Source organism: Taudactylus pleione, unplaced genomic scaffold (assembly GCF_031769625.1).
Source record: "Taudactylus pleione unplaced genomic scaffold, aTauple2 ptg000587l, whole genome shotgun sequence".
NCBI lineage: Eukaryota > Metazoa > Chordata > Amphibia > Anura > Myobatrachidae > Taudactylus > Taudactylus pleione.
The window spans coordinates 5,264,863-5,286,412 of NW_028284989.1; the positions used below are offsets into that span (position 1 = coordinate 5,264,863).

The following is a 21,550-nucleotide window of genomic DNA, read 5'->3' on the forward strand; positions in this document are numbered from 1 at the left end:
AAATACATATCTCCCAATAATAGCTGTCCTTTGCGATACTGCCGGGCAGAGGGACTTCCGAGTTTAACACTCAGAAGTCCCTCTGGTGGCCTTCTGCACATGCGCAGGACGCGGGGTCTCATGGGAGGAATCGAATCCCTCCCAAGGGGGAGTGTCCATAGACTTATATTGTGTAATGCCACCTGAAGGTGGCATTACCCAATGGGCGGAAGCTTTTTACATATGGGGAATGCGGTAAAACTGCGTTTTCAGGAGTTTTACTGCTTTTTCGCATTTAGTGCATCTTGGCCTATCTCTTACACAGCTGTCCTGGAGATCTGTCTGTACAGTGGACCTGTCACATACACATGTCTACCTTTGGCAGTCCAGCTGCTCTGTAACTATACATCCCAGCAAGTCCTGAAACAGTTTTGCTTTTAGGGCATGCTGGGATGTGTAGTTCCACAGCAACTGGTGTGGTAACAGGTTACCTACCCCTGTGATATCTGTTACATTGACTGTACAGTTATATAGAGATTCCATAGTCACCTTCTACATGATAGCAGCCTCTGGGCAGCTGTGAGCATTCAGGAATGTTAAGAAAAAGGGAACAGTGCTGGCAGGAGCATGCTCAGTGCACACCTGAGGCCCATCCTGTGACATCATCAGGAGGACCCAGTACAGGTTGAGTCTCCCATATCCAAATATTCTGAAATACGGATTTTTTTTGGCTTAACTAAGAAAATTAAACCGGGATTAGGTGAAAGCCGGACTGGACAAGATTCTGGAACGCCGGACTGGGACAGCTCCCTGCAGCGACCTCTGCTGCTGAGGAGCTGTCAGCTGTATAATGCGAGTCCCCATCCGGGGGGGGTGTCAGTGACAGGCAGGGAGCGTTCATTATAGTGGCTCCCTGCCGGAACGAGATGCCGGGACACCGGAACGCGCTGTCTGTCCGAGGGAGCCGGCTGTAATCGCTCCCTCCCCCCCATTGACAGGCTGTCTCCACACGGCACAACCCCCGGACACAGCTTCATAGCAGCAGAGCTGGTTCGTTCCGGCGTCCCGGCATCTGGTCCGGCAGGGAGCCACTATAATGAACGCTCCCTGCCTGTCACTGGCACCCCCTCCCCCCGGACAGGGACTCTCATTATGGAATCAGTATAAAATACCGCCGGCCCTGTGACCGACAGTTCGAATCCCGGCAGCGCCTGGCCGACAAAAGCAGAGTTCCCGGGAGCAGGAGCCCGACAGCGCTGGAAATCCCGATCGTCCCTAAGGTAAGTATCTACTAACCTAACCTAACCCTAACCCTCCTTAGGGGTGCCTAACCCTAACCTCCGCCCCAAGTGCCTAACCCTAATCCCCCCTCTAAGTGCCTAACCCTAACCCTCCCGGGGGGGTGCCTAACCCTAAGTCCCCCCCGGGAGCCCTAAACCTAACCCCCCCCCGCGGCTGTCCGCTGGCGGTGCCCGGCATCCCTTCGATCGGGATGCCGGGTGCCGGTCTCCCAGCGTCGGGTAAATGACAGGCGTCTAGATATAGACGCCTTTCATTTATCCCACACCGGGATAAAGCAATCGGGAAGCCGGCTGTCAGGATTAAGACAGTCGGTTTTCCGATTGCAACCCCTCATTATACAGCCTGACCTTATTTGGAGGTGTGCCATGCAGGCATGCCTCCAAATAACGTCACATTGGGGGTGTGGCCTATGGTAATTAGGCCATGCCCCCAAACTCGGATGTAAGGTTGCCTTCTCAAAGGCCGGCACAGGGTGCTCCAACCCCTGGAGCCGGCCCTGCTTATACCTGCCAGTCCCCTGTCTGCTCTCTGCTCCCTGTCCCTCCCTTGTCTCGTTTCTGTATCTCACACTTGTCCCTGTCTCCTCTCTGTCCTGCTTATACCTGCCAGTCCCATGTTTGCTCCCTGCTCCCCGTCTCTCCCTTGTCTTCCTGTTTGCTCCTTTGATGCCTGTATCTCCCCTTTTGTCCACTCATGAATATTCCCTTTTATCTCTTGATTATGCCCCTCATGTCTAATCTGATATACTGCATCCTGAATCTGGGGTATAGTTTTGGGCACCTCTGCCTAGAGACAGGCGACCTTATTAATTAAAGGAATGGGAAGGTTAAATAGAAATAAAAGGCTGAATTAATCAGGGTTATTTACTTTGAGGAAAAAGAAGCCTTGGAGTAATATAATGATTTCTAAATATTTTAAAAACAATACAATATTTCATGATTAACATTTCTTTGTATCCTCCTCCCCTACCCCCCTCCTCATCAATTTGGCAGAGAAAGTGGAAAACTAGGAGGGTGTTACGGATTCCTAGGCTGTTCCGTGTAAGCCACTAACAGAAACCCACTGTTCCCTTAGAACTAGAAGACGTTCACCGGTACTTAAGTGGCCACCTGGACTTAATACTAAGAGGAGGTGCCCCTTAGTATCTTTCATATGGAGTCTGTATCAAGCAGTGGAGGCACCACAAATACCACTTTCTCACCACCGCTCTCTGTTAAAGGGCCACAGCCACCACGATATGTATGTTCAGGTGTGCTCTACTCCATCTATGTACACTACCTGCATTACCCCTATAAGCTCCTGGCAGGATCTGTTTCTACCAGCATTAACCCTGTGTTACCCTGCATCTTGTTAACATGACCAGTTATTACAGTAAAATAACATTTCTAAAGAAGATTAATATTGATATATTTGTGTATTTATGTATTCACTCATATGTATTTTGTAAGGTACTTTAAAAAGTTTTTTTATTGTTTTCTGTGAACAATAGCATAATGAAGGAATCAAGCAGGGACCTTTATATAGATGAAAACCCACAATATATACTTAATTATGAACTATCTGCTCACAAACATTTTATTTTAACAAAACCAAAATTAGTTTGAATAAATTTTCCCATGCTCGAGTTGTCTCTTATATTTTGGACATACAGTACAAGTCCTACTAAAAATAATATTACACAACTAGGGACGACCCAAACTAATATCATTTGGGACCATTAATATTTAGACATTTCAGTTAGCTAGTGAACCTGGGCCCAAGAGATAACCCTTCATCTTCAGTATAAAACAGGCAAGGCTGAGGAAATAGTGCCTGTTCTGTGATACTGAGAACATCTGTGCCGTCTAGCATATGTCTATAAAGCAGCTCCTTGTGCTATAAAACATACAAAAATAGAAAAAAAAATGGCAATCTCAGCAGACACCTAAATAACATGTACTTTCTACAGTAACTGGGACGTAGACCAAAAAATGATCAGACTTTTCTGATCAAAGTTCCTGCTCTGACAGGGTCAGTTCTAGACCAAGCAGAGCCCAGGTAGTAGAGACTTTTTGATGCCCTCTTAAAATAAGAAAAATAAAAAAGTCTATACTTTTTTTTGTGTAGTAAATAAAATACACCTTAGCTACTGTACATGGTGGTTTCTTTGCAAAGGGAAACCTCTGAAGAAATTGATTCTCCCTGGGCAGACAATGTCGGTAGTCACTATTCATGTAGAAGATCACGTGGTGTGGAAGATGCCTGTTTGTGTAGGAATATAACCACTGTCCTAATCATACAACAGAGGGTCAACCAGACTCCTACCCCATGTGTCATCTCCAACCTTCTGGCCCCTGTGTATTTCAGCCTTAGGCCCCCTGCATCACTCCAGCTTCTTGCTCCATGTGTCACTCCAGCCTCCTTCCCTGTGTCACTACAGCCTCCTCCCTGTGATTCCTGCATCACTCCAGCCTCCTTCCCCGTCACCTCAACCTCATGCTCCCTGTGTCCTCTCCTGCCTCATGTCTCTCAAGCCTCGTTACCCCTGTGTAACTCAAGCATCCTTCCCCTGTGTCATTCCAGCCTCGTGCTTCCTCTGTCATTCCAGCCCCCTTTCCCCTGTGTCACTCCAGCCTTGTGCTTCCTCTATCACTCCAGCCCCCTTTCCCCTGTGTCACTCCAGCCTTGTGCTTCCTCTGTCACTCCAGCCCCCTTTCCCCTGTGTCACTCCAGCCTTGTGCTTCCTCTGTCACTCCAGCCCCCTTTCCCCTGTGTCACTCCAGCCTTGTGCTTCCTCTGTCACTCCAGTGCCCTTCCCCCTGTGTCACTCCAGCCTTGTGCTTCCTCTGTCACTCCAGCCCCCTTCCCCCTGTGCTTCTATAGCCTCCTGCTTTCCGTGTGACCCCTGTGTTTTGGTTTTGGATCTGGATTCATCTTCATATTCTGGTTTTGGATCTTATGTTGCTATGTTTTTAAATGATAATAAGCTTTTAAAAACAACTAAAATCATTTAATTTTTGCAATCCAAACCAAAAATTCAGAAGTAAAATACAAATTACAAACCGCTGGGGTGGATTCAGATCTCTGGAGAACTGAAATGCACATCTCTACATAATATAGTTATATCTGAATATATTCTTTGTCTGCATTTATCACATAATAATTTTGCCAATATATAATTTTCTATAAAATAGACAGAAATAATAATCTAAGTTCCAAATATTCAAAGCAGCCTGGGAATATGATACATTTATAAGAAGACAACAAACTCTACCCAGCTATACAGCAAGTATATCTCAGTGCAGGTTTCCTGTCTCACACATTCATATCAAAGGGGAATCTAAAGAATAAGTGATCACAAGAAGAAATGTATGGTAAGATGGAAACATTTCTCACACAAAGGCTTCACGTGTTGGACATTCTCAAACCTCTACAATCTGTCACTTTAATTCTGGCCATTTTACAGTCTCCAACACTCTGTTTCAAAACAGAATTGGGCTGTGAACTCCAGCTCATTAATAGTGATTCACCCGTGGGCCACTCAAGAGATGGAGACATCATTATAGCTGGGATACTACAAATACTGCTAGGAAATGGACCAAGCAAAGAAGATTTTACTGAGGTCCCCTTATCTGACTGTTGTTTTGGGTAAGTGTGGAAAATATACATCAGGAGCAGGATAGTCAGAATATGTCATGTTTTTTAAATGTCCAGCTTCATATCCAAAAGTACCTGGTGTAAATACAATATAGATGCACGCGGAGAATGCCTGCTTTTATAGCAGTGGTCAGCTTTTATCTATCACCGAAAAACTTCATATTCTCCAAATAGTCATTTAGTTATCTATTATAATGTAGCTCTTTAGATACCCTCGAGTAGGAGCTCTTCTGTGGTAAATAATACACACAAACTATCAAGCAATATCAGTTTGGTGCAGACTATATACTGTAGTGTGGTAAATATGGGTCACTTTTCTTAATTCAAGTTCTTAGCCTTAAAGTTATTTACACATTTTTATTAATCTATGATCATATAAATTTTAGTTGCACTCAAATATACAATCATGATACAAGTCTGAGAACACTGCCCATGGAAGAGGCACAACTGCAACAGCTGCTGCAATGATAGAAATGTTCACAATACTAGTTTCTGTATAGTTTACTTTAAATACACAGATCAGTATTCCATAGATGCATAGGTAAACACAGGGATAGGGGGGTTTCCGGTTGCCTGGAAACCCCCCTCCCCAGCCCACACAATGCTGACCACAATATATATAGCACATAATACTAAAGTTGCTTGTTTTTAAGATCCCCTCAGTGTCAAAATTAAATAATTAACACCGCCTGTTGATCTTTTCAAATGTGTGAGCCAGTAATGAATACACTTGCACTAACTAGGAGGTCTGGAAAACATGCCCTGTTGGAGGTGCACTGATATAGACCATCTATAGCAGGCATGTCAAACTCAAAATCCCAACTGGGTTGAATATTCAAGGTCTAAAGCTGGCCACACACTAGACCAACTTACATCCAACCACCCAACTAGTTAATTGGTTGGAATGAAAATCTGGTAACGTATGGGAGTAAATTATGATCAGCAATTTGCTCCTAAATGCCAGTAAACAGATGAAAATGGTCGTTCAGACAAGTTTGTTAAATGTTTGATCTAAACAATTTGTTCAAACAACAGTTTTGGTCCATTTTCCGGCGTTTGGGAGCAAATTGCTGATTGTCATTTGCTTTCATACCTTACCAGATTTTCATTCCAACCAACCAACTAGTTGGCTGGTTGGACAGATAATCTTTAGATGTGTGGCCAGCTTAAGAGTATGTGGGCCACAAGAAAAAAAAAAGTCTTATATGCAATTTTGAAAGGTTTATTATTAAGAAAAAACAACAATAAAGTTTAAGCAAAGAAATGTCAGGTAACGAGAAGAAAACATTAACTTTAATGTTTTCTTCCTGATATTTTACATCTTTTTGCTGTCACCAATTTTCCAGTTTCAGGTGAAATCTTATTGGATGTGATAACTTTTAAAACTGAACCAAGATGAAAGTCTTTTAATCTGGACCTAGCAGGAGACTTGTTTCCTTCCATTTATAAGAATAATTGCAGGCAGTACTTACAGGTGTGATATTATGAGTGACTCCAGTCTCAGCTGCAGCGCTTGTCCTGTCCCGGCTGGCTGAGCTTGTTTCACAGGCGCCTGTACAGAGGTCTGGGAGTATTACAGAGATTCAGCAGGGAGCCCGGCTGTAGGCCTTGTGGTTTCTCTAGCTGTCAGCTCGTTACTGCCGGAAGGCAGGCTTGCGGGAACACAGGCCTTGTGGTGTGTGGAGTCTTTCCCTGGCAGCGCGTTACTGCGGGATTCTGGGGGTTCAGGTCGTATGTGGTGTGGCGTCTCTCCCCGGCAGTGCAGTGCATCATCACCTGACACTGTCACTGTTGGGCCACATAATGTGTATTTGGGCCCACACTGTTGGGCCACATAAAATGTGCATTTGGGCCGCATGTGGCCCGTGGGCCGACTGTTTTACCTGTCTGATCTATAGGGTCAATTATTAATTCTGTATAATAATACATTATCCAGTACATAAGGAGACCGATCTGTACATATATGTCCAGGGCAGTGCTAGGTTCTTTTGCTACTTCCAGAGATTCCAATCAACTCTTTACCGTCATTTTTGGCCAGTCCATTTTTAATTTTTCAAAAACAACCTGTAAAGTGACACTTTATCTCTCTGCAAGGCTTAGTACATAGACCCCTTAAGCTGGGTACATACTAAGCAATGTGTGCACTTAGCAATGCGACTGATGAACCCCACCGTCGATGGGCCGACATATCGGGCAGCCAGTACCCATTAGGGACACCGGTGCCCGACCTCCCGATATGTCAGCCCCTCCTGCATCCCATTGCATGGGGTCATCAGTCGCTTCATCAGGTTAAGCTGTACGTAGGGCCGACCTGATAATGTGGCTGATGACCCCACATGAGCGCGCACCGCCCGACATAGTGGGTGCACACTTGACAATTTTGATGATTTGTCGTTCCGATCCATTGGAATCGGGCAAATCATTCACAATATCGCTAAATGTGTACCCAGCTTAAGTCTGTTGAATTGATGGCCTGATGCAGAGATTTACATAAATCTCCAATGTTTGTAGATCTGTGAATGCGCAGGAGCCGCTCGGCGCATGTGAAGATCTGAACCTGTGATGTCAATCACAGTGCCCAAAAGCTGCAACATGATTGACATGCTGCTGGTGTTTGGAGGCAGCGATAGGGAGCGTTCCAAAAATGGGGGCATGATGGCCCAGTTTTTTGGGAGTGCCAGAGTCAGTGCCTGCGTCCTTGGAAGAAGCTTCACTGGCCTCAGCCACGTGACTCTAACGGACATCCTGAGTAACTTGATGGTTACTCAGATGTCCAATGTTTACGCAAATGTCGTGGTTCTAATCTCCTGAGCTGATTTGGATAAAATCCAAATTTGGGGGTTTGAATTGAAAATATTACAACTTTTTATAATTTTTGAAAAAAAAAAATCCAGATCCAAATCATTAGAGGGTGGTTTTCCAAAACCAAAACATGTAGATGAATCCAGATCTAAAGCCAATCTCTAATTGTAACATGCATGAATGTGCGCACATATACACGTACTGCATGTTTGAAAACATTTAAAATGTCTAAATTCTAAGTGGAATTGTATATCCTTACCTATGTTGTTTAAAGTGAGAAAAAAAATAGTAAAATAATATTTGACAGTGACAAATTTTAAAATGTTAATATCCGCAGGCCGTCATTTCAGTACTTAAAGCATCTCATGGCGTTTATATATGCCATTGAGGAGATTAACAACAGAAGTGATATTCTACCCAACATTACATTAGGATTTCAGATCTATGATGCTTGTACCAGTGAAAATTTGGCAGTAAAAAGTACTCTAAAGATTGTTTCAGAGACTCCGGAACTAGCTCCGAACTACATCTGTCAGAGGAGTCACAAGACAGTTGCTGTAATTGGACATTTGCTATCATCTGCTACCTACTGTATTGCAAGGTTAACTCAGCTTTATGGGTACCCCCAGGTAGGAACAATTATTTGCTATATTTGATTATTATTATCTCTCATTGACATATTACATACACATGGATCTACAGTGAGTGTATTCATTCAGATTGGTCCCTGTTATAATTGACCTTACACAAAAGTGTTATCTTTGTGGTGGCTTCACCTCATTACAAGAAAGGAAATATAGAGACATTAGGGGTCACTCTCTGTATTTATCAAAATGAATTTCATTCAGAAAATCCAAATACAACCTACTTAGAATAAGGAAAGATAATACTGTAAGGTGTCCAATTAAGGTATATTAAAATAATTTTTTTTAATCTTTATTAATAATTTATTTTAGAAGATAAGAAAAAAGCAATAAAAAGGGCGGGATTCAATTAACCCCGTTAAGTGAACGGGTGCCAATTGACCGTTGGCCCATATTCAATTAGCCCCGCTTATCTCAGGAGACCCGAAAATAAATCCCAGTGAAATGTGCAGTTGTTGGGTGATAACTGCCAGTTATCGCACAGGTCCGTGACTTACTGTATCATGGACCCTGTGCGTTAACACCTGATAACCCGCATTTAATGGGCATTAACAATGCTATCAGGCAAATGCAAAGGTACGCAGAGAAATTTAAGGCATTCAAAAGTATGTCTGGGAATTTCTATTTAAAAAGAATTATGTTGCACTTGTAAATCCTTGATAAAAAGAGTTTGCATTCTGTGTGCAGATGACATTTATATGTAGGAAACCACAGAACATACAAAGCTACATTTTGATAACTGTTGCAAAGTAAATAAAAGGATCTCATTGTCTTTAAAACTGTACAGCAGACCAAAAATAGAAAATAAATAAAAGTATACAGCATGTATTCCTTTTTTTCAGATCAGTTATGGAGCTCCTGAATCTGTGTCTAATGATCGGATATTCTCACCATCACTTTACCATAACGTTCCTAGCGAGTTTTGTCTGTTCCATGGCATTATACAGCTGTTAGGCCACTTTGGATGGACGTGGGTGGGGATTATTACATCAGATGATGACAGCAATCAACGGACAGGCATGGAACTGAAAAGGGAAATGGGAACATATGGGATATGTGTAGACTTCACATCCTCTATATCACTAGATCCTCATGCCAATCAACAAAGCTCTTTTAAAACGTTTCAAATAGTTAAGAGTTCTCGTGCTAAAATCATAATATTATACTGCTCAGCTGTCTTGTTTGTTGGCTTTCTGGAATCTAGGTCTCCTGGCCTAACAGGGAGAGTGTGGATATCTACAATGGGAACAGATAGTATTATTGATGATCATTTTCCTAATTCTGTTTACAAATTCAATGGTTCTTTAATAATAACAGCACACAAAGGAGAAATCCCCGGCTTCCAGACATTTTTGTACCAATCTACATGGAAGAATATGCCAGACAATGCCTTTGTAGACACATTTTGGCGTTTTGGTCTTGGATATTTTGATGCGTATGGCAAGATTAATATTTCTCCGCAAGCTTCTGCAAATGACACGTTGTGGAAAAACCTCGTTTTGCATGAGGGAAAAAACAACTATTGCATCTCTTATTCAATTTACAATTCTGTTTATTTAATTTCAAAAGCACTACATCAGTTGCAATTAGCAAAACTATTTTATGAACCGTCATCAGCAGTGTTGACAAATAAACTAAGATTTAAAGTTAGTAATATTGCTAAATAAAGTAATTTACTTGTAATAAATTAATCAGTTTATTGTTGGTGAGATATGCGCTAATCCATACTGTATCTAGAATATACCTCTGGATATGCCCTTTTGCATAACCCTCGTTACCACATTGACCCTATGTGTAGCAGGCCCTTGGACTGTGCAAACACCATGATTCTGCTAAATCCCTTGAATTGTGTTTGACTATCTTTATATCATTATCTTGCAAAATAATCAACATGTGCAGAAAGTTACCATATGGCCATCTTTTCCTTCTTGTGCTATTGTAGACTTTTTGCCATCCAATCTCTGAAACTTTTTTAATACTCCATGTTATACTGTCATACTGGACTTAGCAAAATGCCTTAATACACCCTAACCCTCTCCCAAAGTCCCCTCTTCTACCTGTCCTACACCTCACTACATATATTCTCTACTTGGCTCTACCAGATCTTGCTACCGTACTCATCCAAGCATTGAACAGGACTAGAGCTCTTTCTAGAAACTCTGGAATGATGATGATTATGGAAATAAGAGAGTCCTAATAGTCCTAATACGTTCTTGTGTTTTGAGCAAGGAATCCATAAAACCCCTATGCCATAAACAATCAACCTCCCATAATACAAATATACTTCCCAAGCCCACATTTTTAAACTTTTATCTTATGTTATATTCTTTTTAAGTATTCTTTAATCTGCCAACATTTTTTTTTATTATTGTCTTTTACATTCTTTCTTCTGTTTATTTGCTTTCAGTGTCTTATTTCTTCCACTCTCTGCTTTTTTACCTGTAGTCACCATTGTGGAGTATACAGTAGTGAAATTGGCTAAAGGTTTCTCATCTTAGATTATCACAATCTACAGTACAAAGCAGACTCTAGAATGTGAACTGCTTAAGTCTACTCCATACTGGAGCAGAGGGAGGTTTTCTTTATTTTGATATCTGATTTGATTACTTCATCAGACAATACTTATGAAGATTTACTGTGGACTGACTATCCATAGGACAAAAGTCATTAGCATTTTTTAGGTCTCATAATGATTACAATATGCAAAATGGAGGACCTGGTTTTTTTTTTTTAGTTTATTATTGGTTTATAATTTATTTTTACTTTCACTGTTCCATTCTTAGAAAACTGGGTCCTCAACTACTCATCCAATAATGACTTAGTAACATGAGGGCTAGGTAGAAGCCTGGAATTGGAATTAAATGTAACCTCTTGGGTTATACTATAGATTAGACCTCCATCTAGCAGTAGAGATGTTCAGAGTTATTAACACAATTGAAGCCTCAAGCAATCTAGCAAACAGGATCTACTATTGGTTTTGGTCCAATTTCAACAACTTATAAAGGTTCATTTAAACCACAAATATACAGATAACCATCACTATGGCCATAATAATTTTATACACAATTATACTGTAACTGCAACATGCTAAAACACATCACCACCATCCAACAGGCAGCAAAGTAACAATTAAACATTAAACAGAGTTAGACACTAATAAGGAAATAATATATATATATATATATATATATATATATATTATACAAACTCGGCACTCACTTACTTTTCAAACTGTATTTTTTATGTAGATGGTGTGGTGACATACCAATGGCACCCCAGATGGTTGAGTGCCGTGGATTAAGTTTGTTTTTTATATATATATATATATATATATATATTTCACATGTAATAAAATTCTGACGAATATACTGTATATATTTTATTCAACTACTATGTGAAACAATTTTGTTTATTCATTTTAATACTATTTTAACTTTTTTTTTCAAGCTGAACCACTACTTAAAAAAAATTCCTCTCAAAACATCATCTGGTGGAAACAGTTTGTTCCAGAAGTCAGGATATATTGCAGAAAATGTTGATATTTTAAACTGGGTTGCAACTTCTTATAAGAAAATTAAAACTATCCTTGTTGGAACCTTGTCATCATCTGATTCACAGAGGCTCCTAATTAATGATTGTGCGGTTATATGGCATCCAAACTTTGATGAGGTAGTGAGAATTTTATTGATGACTCTTGATTTGCTTTCTGTGCAGTTAATAAAAATGTTAAAATTTCATTATAATATTATAATAATGATGGCAAGTAGACAGTTTTATATTCTGCTGTCATTGATGTTGTAGTCCTTGGCTACTAACTAGAACATGAATAAATGTTTGCCAAGAACTTAATAGGTTTTTTGAAAAAGCAGCACCATACAAATCAAATACAATGCAAAATCGATACCATGTGTTAAATATAAATCAATGGATAACTTTATATATTCTGACCTTACATATAATGTGTACTATTGTATGTATTGTTGAATTCAAATTTTTTTTTATTTTGTTTTAATTGTCCTGCAATAAAATATTGACCTATTTGAATGGAGCTCAAGATTAAGCAATTATTTTGCAATAAACTTTTTTAATATAAAAAATAAAATAAAAAAAATCAGAAATATTGCAGGCTACACAGAATTATGAAACATAGACATACTGTAGGGCCTGGTGCTGAATCAGATCCATTTTCGGTCCTTTTTCCGTTTGGCCTTGGCATTCTACGTACTTCCTTGTGCTAATGTGGGAACCCGCCCTTGTATGCCAAATATCTGTGTGTCTGCATGTGAAAGCCTACCATCATTACATTCGCAGCTGCAACTAGCATCATTAGTATCTGTCCTTGTACAAACCCCATGCTGGGTACAAAAGTTTCGCCTAAAACAGGCATCCTATCTCCATCTCCATGCTATGACTATACAAAAAAGTCAGCATACATGCCCAGGCAAATTCGGACTGGCCCATAGAGGTACCCGGGAAATCCCGAGTGGGTCACTCTGTATGCGGCTCACACCCTTTCTCTAGTGCTCAGGTTCTAGATTGTGTATTTTAATTATACAATGTTACTCTATTAGAGGGTCACTTATCTGTTGGAGCAGGACCACTAATGAACATGGGTGCTTTGTTTGCTTCTCTAGAAACTACAGTACACCAAGATTCATCCTCCTGCCAATCAAAGTGGGCGGTAATGACACACTGTCCCCTTTTTTTGTTGGCTGTAGCCTTTAACATAATGGCTACAGTTCCTGCCAGCGATTGGAATGACATTATAGCTCTACCTTCATTCACTAGCCTATAATTATGTGATGCCAGTGGTAATAGCTTTGATAGTTATTATTTTTTTACAATGGCATGTAATTCCCCTTTATTAGACCTAATGCAATTCTAAGTGAGTATTTGACACTTACTGGTCAGTACAAGGGGTCCCTTCTCTCATGTACAGTGCATTAATGTGGTATACAGACACAGGATCATAATCATGTGCTTTATTAGTATGTTACAGTGTATTTTCAGGACTATGGTGTATTCACTACAGTGCATTGCTGTGAATGAATCTGGTATCATGCATGCACTGACAGTATTTACTATATACTCTAATAGCCAAGCCTCTGAGGTGGCTGACTACATCCCCTCTGATGGCTGGCCACACCCCCTCTGATGGCTGGCCACACCCCCTCTGATGGCTGGCCACACCCCCTCTGATGGCTGACTACATCCCCTCTGATGGCTGGCCACACCCCCTCTGATGGCTGGCCACCCCCACAACTCTGATAGTTGTCCACACCCCTTAAGCATGGGACAAATTGCACCTGCAACTCTCTACGAGAAGGGGGATAGGTGTGAGGAGGGGTGTAGGTAGTGTATTGATGTGTCCAAAGAACAGTAAGGCGTGTCTATTGTATTGGAGCCAAAATGGCCACAAAAAGGCCCAAATGTGTCTGTTTGGAAAGAAATGTCTTGAGGGTATTGAAATCCTGAAGAAAGTTGCAAGCTGATGAAGATGGCTTCAGGCCATGAATGCATCGAACCCACCCCCAATAATGCAAATGAAGTAAAACTGTGTCTGCTGTGATTTAAAAGTAAGATTAAAGTGTACTGATCCTTCAATCTTAAAAAATAAAGATGTTTCCTATTGTTATTTTAGTTAAACTATTTAAGCTCTCAACCCAGCATTAAGGGTTCTAATTTTTTGGTGAGCCCTTATGCTCACATCTGTTCTTCAAACATCACTAAGATGCAGCTACATTTGTGTACTTATACCTCACTACTTTAGAGACTTAAATGTGATAAGGAGGTTTTCTAACACATCTTAAGCTGGATACACACCTAACAGATATATCTGCAGATGATGGTTGTTCATACACACTGAACAACCATAACATGTCATCTGGGCGTGGGTCCCGCTAGCCAGGGCTCGCGTAGAGCCCCCCTTCCCGCAGCCTCTGCTGCAAGTGTATGGACAGTCTATGCTCACAATAATGCCAATTTATGCTCACCTCACTACAATAAAAAGGTTTGGGATACATTCGGCATTCCGGCGTGCAGGATGCCGGTGCTTACATTGACTGATGCCTGTCAGAATCCCCGCACCGGCATCCCGACCTCCAGGATACCAAAGGTAAGTTGAGGGGTTGGGGGGAGGGTTAGGTTTAGGGCTTAGGGTTAGGCACTAGGGGGAGAGTTAATGTTATGGCCGGTACGATATGTCGGCAACATTGCCTAGTGTGTGCACTCAATGTCGCTGACGATTCACGCTCCTGCACATCGTCAGCGACATCGCCCATCGGATCTGCATACAGGTAAGATGGACGACATTGTCACCGAGCATGGCCCCTGCCATTGGTATGTCACTCCCAACATTGGCAAGTGTGTATGCACTTGCCGATGCTGGGACCCCCGCCAGGTCCCGTTGCATGACAGGTCGGCTGGGTACACATCGTTAAATGTGTACCCAGCATTAGGCACTGGGGGGGAGGGATAGGTTTAGGGTGCGGGGAGGGGGAGGTTAGGGTTAGGCACCAGGGAGGGAGGGTTAGCATACAAGTGTTGGCATGCTAACCCTATCAGGATGCCGGCATCAGGATTCTGAGTTCTGGGATCCTGAGCACCACCATCCCGTACCCAACCCAAAGGTTTTTGTAGGTTTAGATAAAGAACCGACATTCTTTTCCCGATTTAGGGCCTAATTCAGAGACGGCCGCAATGGCGATTACATACCCAGATCAAGCGATTGTTTGTCATCGCGCATGTGTATAAGCTGCACTGCAGCAATCGCATTGTGATTACAGATGCACAGAGAAATCCATTGGAAAGTGAGTGACAGGCTATCAGCATTTGGGGGTGATCAGAAAAATGCAGGCGTGTCTGACCATTTAAGCGCCGTTATATGGGAGTGTATAAATTAGCCCCTGCGATCTCCGATGCAGCATGAGAGCCCTCTGCATATCAAGAGAGCTGCGAGTCTGCGGCAAGGGCAAGATAGGAGCTCGATGTGCATCGATGTTACCGATATTTAGGCAGGTAAGCAAAGTCATACGCATATGAGAAGGCAGCAATGAGCGTCCCTATGCTCGGATGATCTTTGCAACCATGAGTATATTTTCCCAGCTGCGTTGCGCACACAATCGCAGCTGTGATCGCATTAGCGTCCATCTCTGAATCAGGCCTTTAGTTTTCAAAGTACAGTAGTTTGGGGAGTTTAACTGCATATCAGTGACTTTAGAGCATATATAGGATTGGAAGACTTGCATATAATGAGCTGATCGTCTTTTCTATACAGTCAGAAAACTAACTCTTCAGTTATTTTTTGCAGTCTCAAAATTTTTGTTGGTCATAATCTGGTGGAAAGAGAGCAATAGAAGAATAGTCCAAGGATAAGCATAATGTACACCTGTTGTAAATGATTTTGCAGTAATAGCAATGTGTCTATAGTGTATCTGTAGTCATTGGTCACGTTAGCTCCCACACACTGTTGTAATTGAAACAATCATTGTTCTTGAGTTTTAAAGCCACATGTGTTTCACATATGTACCTACAAGTTTTGTTTGAATATCTTATAACTGCCAGACTGTGAATAAAGACAGAGGGTGAGATTTATCAAAGCTTCTAACTGTCATTGTACAGACTGTTGTTTGAAAAACAATAGGATGTGATTGGCTGGTTGTTTATCTCTCTCCAAACTTTGGTAAATCTCCCCCATAATCTTATATGCAGCAATCTCTGGAGGGTTGGGTATGGGATGCCGGTGCACAGGATCCCGATGGTCAGAATCCTGACGCCGGCTTCCCAACAAGATTAGGATACCAACACCTGTCGGTTGGTATCTTAGCTCTTCCCCTCTCCCTACCCCTAACCCTCCCTACCCAGTGCCTAAACCTAACCCTCCCTCCTTGCAGCCTAAACTTAGCCTCCCCACTGCAGCCTAACCCTCCCCCTAGTGCCTAACAATAACCTTCCCCCTAGTGCTAACCCTAACCCCTTACCCTACTCCTAACCCCAGTACTTGCCTTCAGGATCCCAGCGGTCAGGATGCCGGTGCTGGTATTCTGACAATTGTCAGGATTTCGGCATCAGCATTCAGAACACCGAAATCCCCAACGTCAGCATTATGACCAGATCCCTTTAGGACATATTTCTGCAGTGCAGTCCATCATATTTAATGCCTGAGTATTCTGCTACAAACACATAGGGCCTGATTCAGGTATGTACATTCATCTGAGCATGATTGACATTCTCTGGCATTTGGGGGGACTGTGGGGGCAGCCTGGTCACTGTTCTTGGAGACAGAGGCATGTCACCTCCGTTTTCCAGGAGGAACAAGGCCAGGGTCTGCATCAGTGAATGCAGATTCCTGGTCTCCTTCATGACCAGGCACCAGCTTCCAAGCTTCAGCTCCCACAGCCTGACCAAAGGAGCAACCATGGTGATCATTGGTCGTGATGGTCATGATAGTGACCCCAGCCTGCAACGTTGGTTGCAGTGCTGGGATTGCAAATGCAGCAAGAAGGTGTCTGACACCCCCTTCTGCATCTGCATCTGAGATGGACAGATTTGCACAGCCGCTTGTGTGCGGCTGTGTAAATCTGTTTATCCTTGAATAAGGCCCCTAATGCATATACATAAGATTGATGGCCACAGATAAATCTGTGACAAAATAGATTGGGAAAACACCTTAGATGTAAGCCAGGTTTGGTACACATGATTGTACATCAAAATAAATGTAGATGCAAGCCTGGATTGTAGATCCAGAGAAGATAGACAAAACTGGGTTTCGTACAGATGGTTGTGGATTTTGTAGAAATATACTGGAGTCTCAGTAGGGTCAAAAAATAATACTCAGACATTAAGCACAACAACAGAAATAAATATTTATAGACCCAGATCAAAAAATTAAAACACAATGACCACCAATGATGGAGCATTGGCAACCGTGGATGGGGACAAAATGAATGGACATAATGGTGGCCCCCAACTGCCATCAGCCACTATGGAAGTAGGAAGTTACAAGGTAAAGAAAATGTCTTACTCTGACTCATCTCAGTATATGATGTGTATCAGGAAGTGATCTTCTGTTATATATACACATGTCCAACGTCCAATAGGTATGTCTCAGAATTTCTGATGGGACTTGGGGAGCCAGCACACTGAGAGCAGGGCTCTGTGGGCAGGCACTGCCACTGCAACAGGGCCCTTGCTTATGGTTAACAGGGTACCTAGAATGGCACCATGCAGCCAGGTTCGCTGCTGCAGTGCTACCCATATAGTCCTTTGACTGCTCCAGAAAGGCTCCCTGCAGTCTGATCAGCCAATCGGAGTGTCCTCTGGATGCTACAGTCAATTCTTGATTTACCAGGGCTAGCGACCCGGCTCCATCTGCGTGACATAACAACATCATCTGCGCAACAGCATTACTCAGGGGCGGTGCCAGCACAGAGCACAGTTGAGCCCTGTTACCGCACTGACTGCATCTTCTGTTATAGTGAACCTGTTAGGTGACTTATGTCTTATGTTTTTTTAAATAATATGACAAACTCATTAATATGGTATATATACATTAATTAAAAAGAAAGATTTATTCAATTTTGGTATGCAGTCAGAATGTCTACATTGACTATATTGACATTCATAATATCAAAGCCAGAATGTCAACAGTTATGATGTCAGCATGGTTAAACTGTTGACATTATAAATGTTGACATGTGGAACACATCAATATAGGCAAAACATTGTCATGATTGTCAACAGTAAAAATGTCAACATTACTGTTAGGGTTTAGGGTTAGCATTATAATATACTGAATCCCAATCTGTCTACAGTATGTACACCGTTTGTGCTGTACTCTTTTATATACTTCCCAACACTGTACAAAGCACTGATTTATATGAATTCTTAAAGCACTTAATAGTTATGTCCATTTATTTTTCCTCCCACAGACTCCCCGCTCTTTGTGCAGTGATCCGTGTGTTCCTGGCTACAGGAAGTCTTTTCAGACTGGTAAACTTTCATGCTGCTTTGACTGTGTACAATGTAGCAGTGGGGAAATAACCAATGGCACAGGTACATACAGTGATGAGACAATCAATCAGCTCTGGTGCCCAAATAAAGATGGCAAAATGCATCTCCCTCTCCCCAATGCAAGCACCATTTACCATTCCCACTATTGTTACACATTACTGAAAGATGCCCCCAGATATTAGACATTACACCAAGCAGTGACCCTTTATATCATATTATAAGTGACTTGTTAAAATTATAATAGAACAGTTACTCCACATTAAATACTAGTAGAGCAATTCTAGAAACCAACAGCTAATCAGCACAGACCACTTCTATTAGAACTAGTAAATAGTACAGCAGAGTAATAAATACTGCAAAGTAACCTAGGACCTCATTCAGAGCCGTTCACAAAAAGCAAGCGCTCGCTCTGAATGAGGACGGCTGCTTCTTTTTTAAGAGCTGGCCTCCTGGCCACTTGCTAAGCTGTGACGAGTGACCAGGTGATGGTCGCGATGGTCGAGACCATCGCGACCATCGGGGCTTGCGACGAGACCCTTGCAGTAGGGTCTTGTCTACTGCAAGCCCCAGGCAGCTTCCTGCTCTAACAGAGCAGGAAGCTCCCTACTGACATCACTGGTGATGTCAGTAGGGCCGCCTACAAACGGCATGCGTTACTTCAGGAACGCCTCCGTTTGTCCGGCCACCCCCCCACCACGCCTACAAAACGGGGCGAGCTGTCGATCAACATAGACAGCCGCCCCTTTTGTAGCATGCCCTGGAGCGAGTGAATTTGTCACTCACTCCAGGGCTTGCGCACGGGCAGTGCGAGCGCTGCACGTGCACAGGCCCTCACCATCGACCCGCTTGTGAGAGCAGAGCACTTGTGAGCAGGTCTGAATGAGGTCCCTAGTCCATAGTCTATTTTCAGCTTTACATTACCCCAGCAGAGCACAATACTTTTTGGCCAAGTATGTGGTTAAATGTACAATATTTTTTTTGGGCCTACTAGAAAATAGAGTCTCATATACTGTAATGCTTACTCCCTGGTGGCATACTGGACAATACTACTCATAAGCTGGTGGCCCAATGGATAATGTAGCATTCATTCCTTGGTGGGAATGATCAAGAAACAGAAGCACTGACACAGTTTTAGTAATCCCAACAGAAGCTGAGGGCTGACAGCAGCTCTATCTCCTCTGAACTCTGGTGATAAATTGAAGTTCCAAGTAGGAAAAAACAGGTAGCGCCTGATTAAACACTTATAACACCAGAAAATACATTTTAAATAACCATTTAATAAAAATGCACAAAATTAATAAAAACTCCCAGGAGTGGGATAAAGACAAAAAATTGTATGAGTATCACATACAATGAATACAATTAAAAATACTATATAGTGCAGTAGTCAAATATGGATACAAAAAATTGCCATTTAGTGCAGAATATGACACATAGGGGTAAATTTACCAAGGTGAGTGTTTTTGGAGATGGAGATGTTGCCCATAGCAACCAATCAGATTCTACTTAACATTTATCTAGCACCTTCAAGAAGATAATAGCTAGAATCTGATTGGTTTCTATGGGCAACATCTCCACTTCTAAAAACCCACACTTAAGTAAATATATTCCTTGTAGTTGAAAAAAAATATATTATATACTTTCAAATATGATTACATTCCAGGTATAGCTTTCGAAATATGATTTAAAAAGATTGAGCTAAGGAGATGTTTTAATACTGGTTGCAAATGGTTTTTAACTATGTAATTTTCGTTTTCCCCTTTGTAGTTATGGAGAACTGTGAAAAATGCCCTGATGACCAGTGGTCTAATCCCAGTAGAGATAAATGCATTAATCGCAAATTACATTTCTTAGCTTATGAGGATAACATAGGAAGAACAATTGTAGCTGTTGCCACCATCTTCTCTGTAATGGCTACATCGGTGCTGTGGGTCTTTGTGAAACACAGGAACACTCCCTTGGTGAGAGCAAACAACTATAAACTTAGCTATACCCTCTTAGTGTCTCTTATCATATGTTTCCTGCTCTCATTCTTATTTATTGGCCATCCTAATGTGGTGACTTGCCTCATGAGACAAACAACTTTTGCACTGATGTTTGCTGTTGCCATATCAACTGTTCTTGGCAAGACCATTACAGTCATCATTGCGTTCAATGCCACCAAACCTGGAAGCAGACTACAAAAATATGTGGGATCAAATATGTCCATTTGGGTGGTTCTGCTCTGTTCTTTAGGAGAACTGGTAATCTGTGCTACGTGGCTGACATGTGCTCCACCATTTGTTGACCTCGATACCAAGATGATTCCTGGGGAAATGATTGTACAGTGTAATGAAGGCTCTGTTGTAGCTTTCTATTCTGCCATCATCTACATCGGGGTGTTAGCAATTTTCAGCTTTATTATTGCATTTGTGTCTAGGAAGCTTCCACATACTTTCAATGAGGCTCAGCATATTACCTTCAGCATGCTGGTGTTCTGTAGTGTCTGGATGTCATTCATTCCAACATATCTATCCACTAATGGCAAATATATGGTGGCTGTGGAAGTGTTTGCAATCTTGGCATCTAATGGAGCACTGTTGGGCTTCATATTTATCCCTAAATGCTATATTATACTGCTAAAGCCTGAACGCAATAGGAAAGGAGGCATTACAGTAAAAGTAACATTGTGGTCATAAAATTTCCAAGTAGAAATGCGAATTATCTCCATCTTTGATTTGGTTCATTAACTCATCATTTAAAATATTTTTTTGTTAATTTGGTCTAGGATGTGCCTGTCACTTAATAAGCATTAAACACAATGATAGATAGATAGATTTGTCACACATTTCTGGAATTAATAAAAGTTATGAGAATAAAACTAATTCAATCATTAATTCATACAGCCAATTATTAAGTTGTAGCAAATGTATATAAGAAATATGATAATGTTTAATTTAGAAAACCTTTATTATCTTTTTACATTAAAAGAACAGTTTGTATTTGAAATGCTTTCTTAAAACTGGTATTCTGTAAGTGATGTCTTCATTTTCCAATCTCAAATATAACATTTACAGGGGAAATTATTATTTTAATCACCATAGTGACGGATTTTAGATACAGTTTGGACAGATTTAAAGCAGTTTATCTAAAATGTTAAGAAATACTGTATATAATCCACTTTAATTCTACATATG

General features: G+C 41.5%; 2 protein-coding genes across 2 annotated transcripts; both read left to right on the forward strand.

The window, feature by feature from the left end:
- Nucleotides 1-4,639: 4,639 nt before the first annotated feature.
- Nucleotides 4,640-10,030, forward strand: LOC148481287 (vomeronasal type-2 receptor 1-like). Its single transcript, XM_088453741.1, has 3 exons — nucleotides 4,640-4,908; nucleotides 8,057-8,348; nucleotides 9,206-10,030. Exons 1-3 carry the CDS (start codon nucleotides 4,640-4,642, stop codon nucleotides 10,028-10,030), a joined length of 1,386 nt encoding a protein of 461 aa, XP_088309867.1.
- Nucleotides 10,031-18,298: 8,268 nt separating this feature from the next.
- Nucleotides 18,299-21,052, forward strand: LOC148481288 (vomeronasal type-2 receptor 116-like). The gene is made up of 2 exons (XM_088453742.1): nucleotides 18,299-18,416; nucleotides 20,142-21,052. The coding sequence occupies exon 2, from the start codon at nucleotides 20,144-20,146 to the stop codon at nucleotides 21,050-21,052; it is 909 nt and encodes a 302-aa protein (XP_088309868.1). The 5' UTR covers nucleotides 18,299-18,416; nucleotides 20,142-20,143.
- Nucleotides 21,053-21,550: the final 498 nt, after the last annotated feature.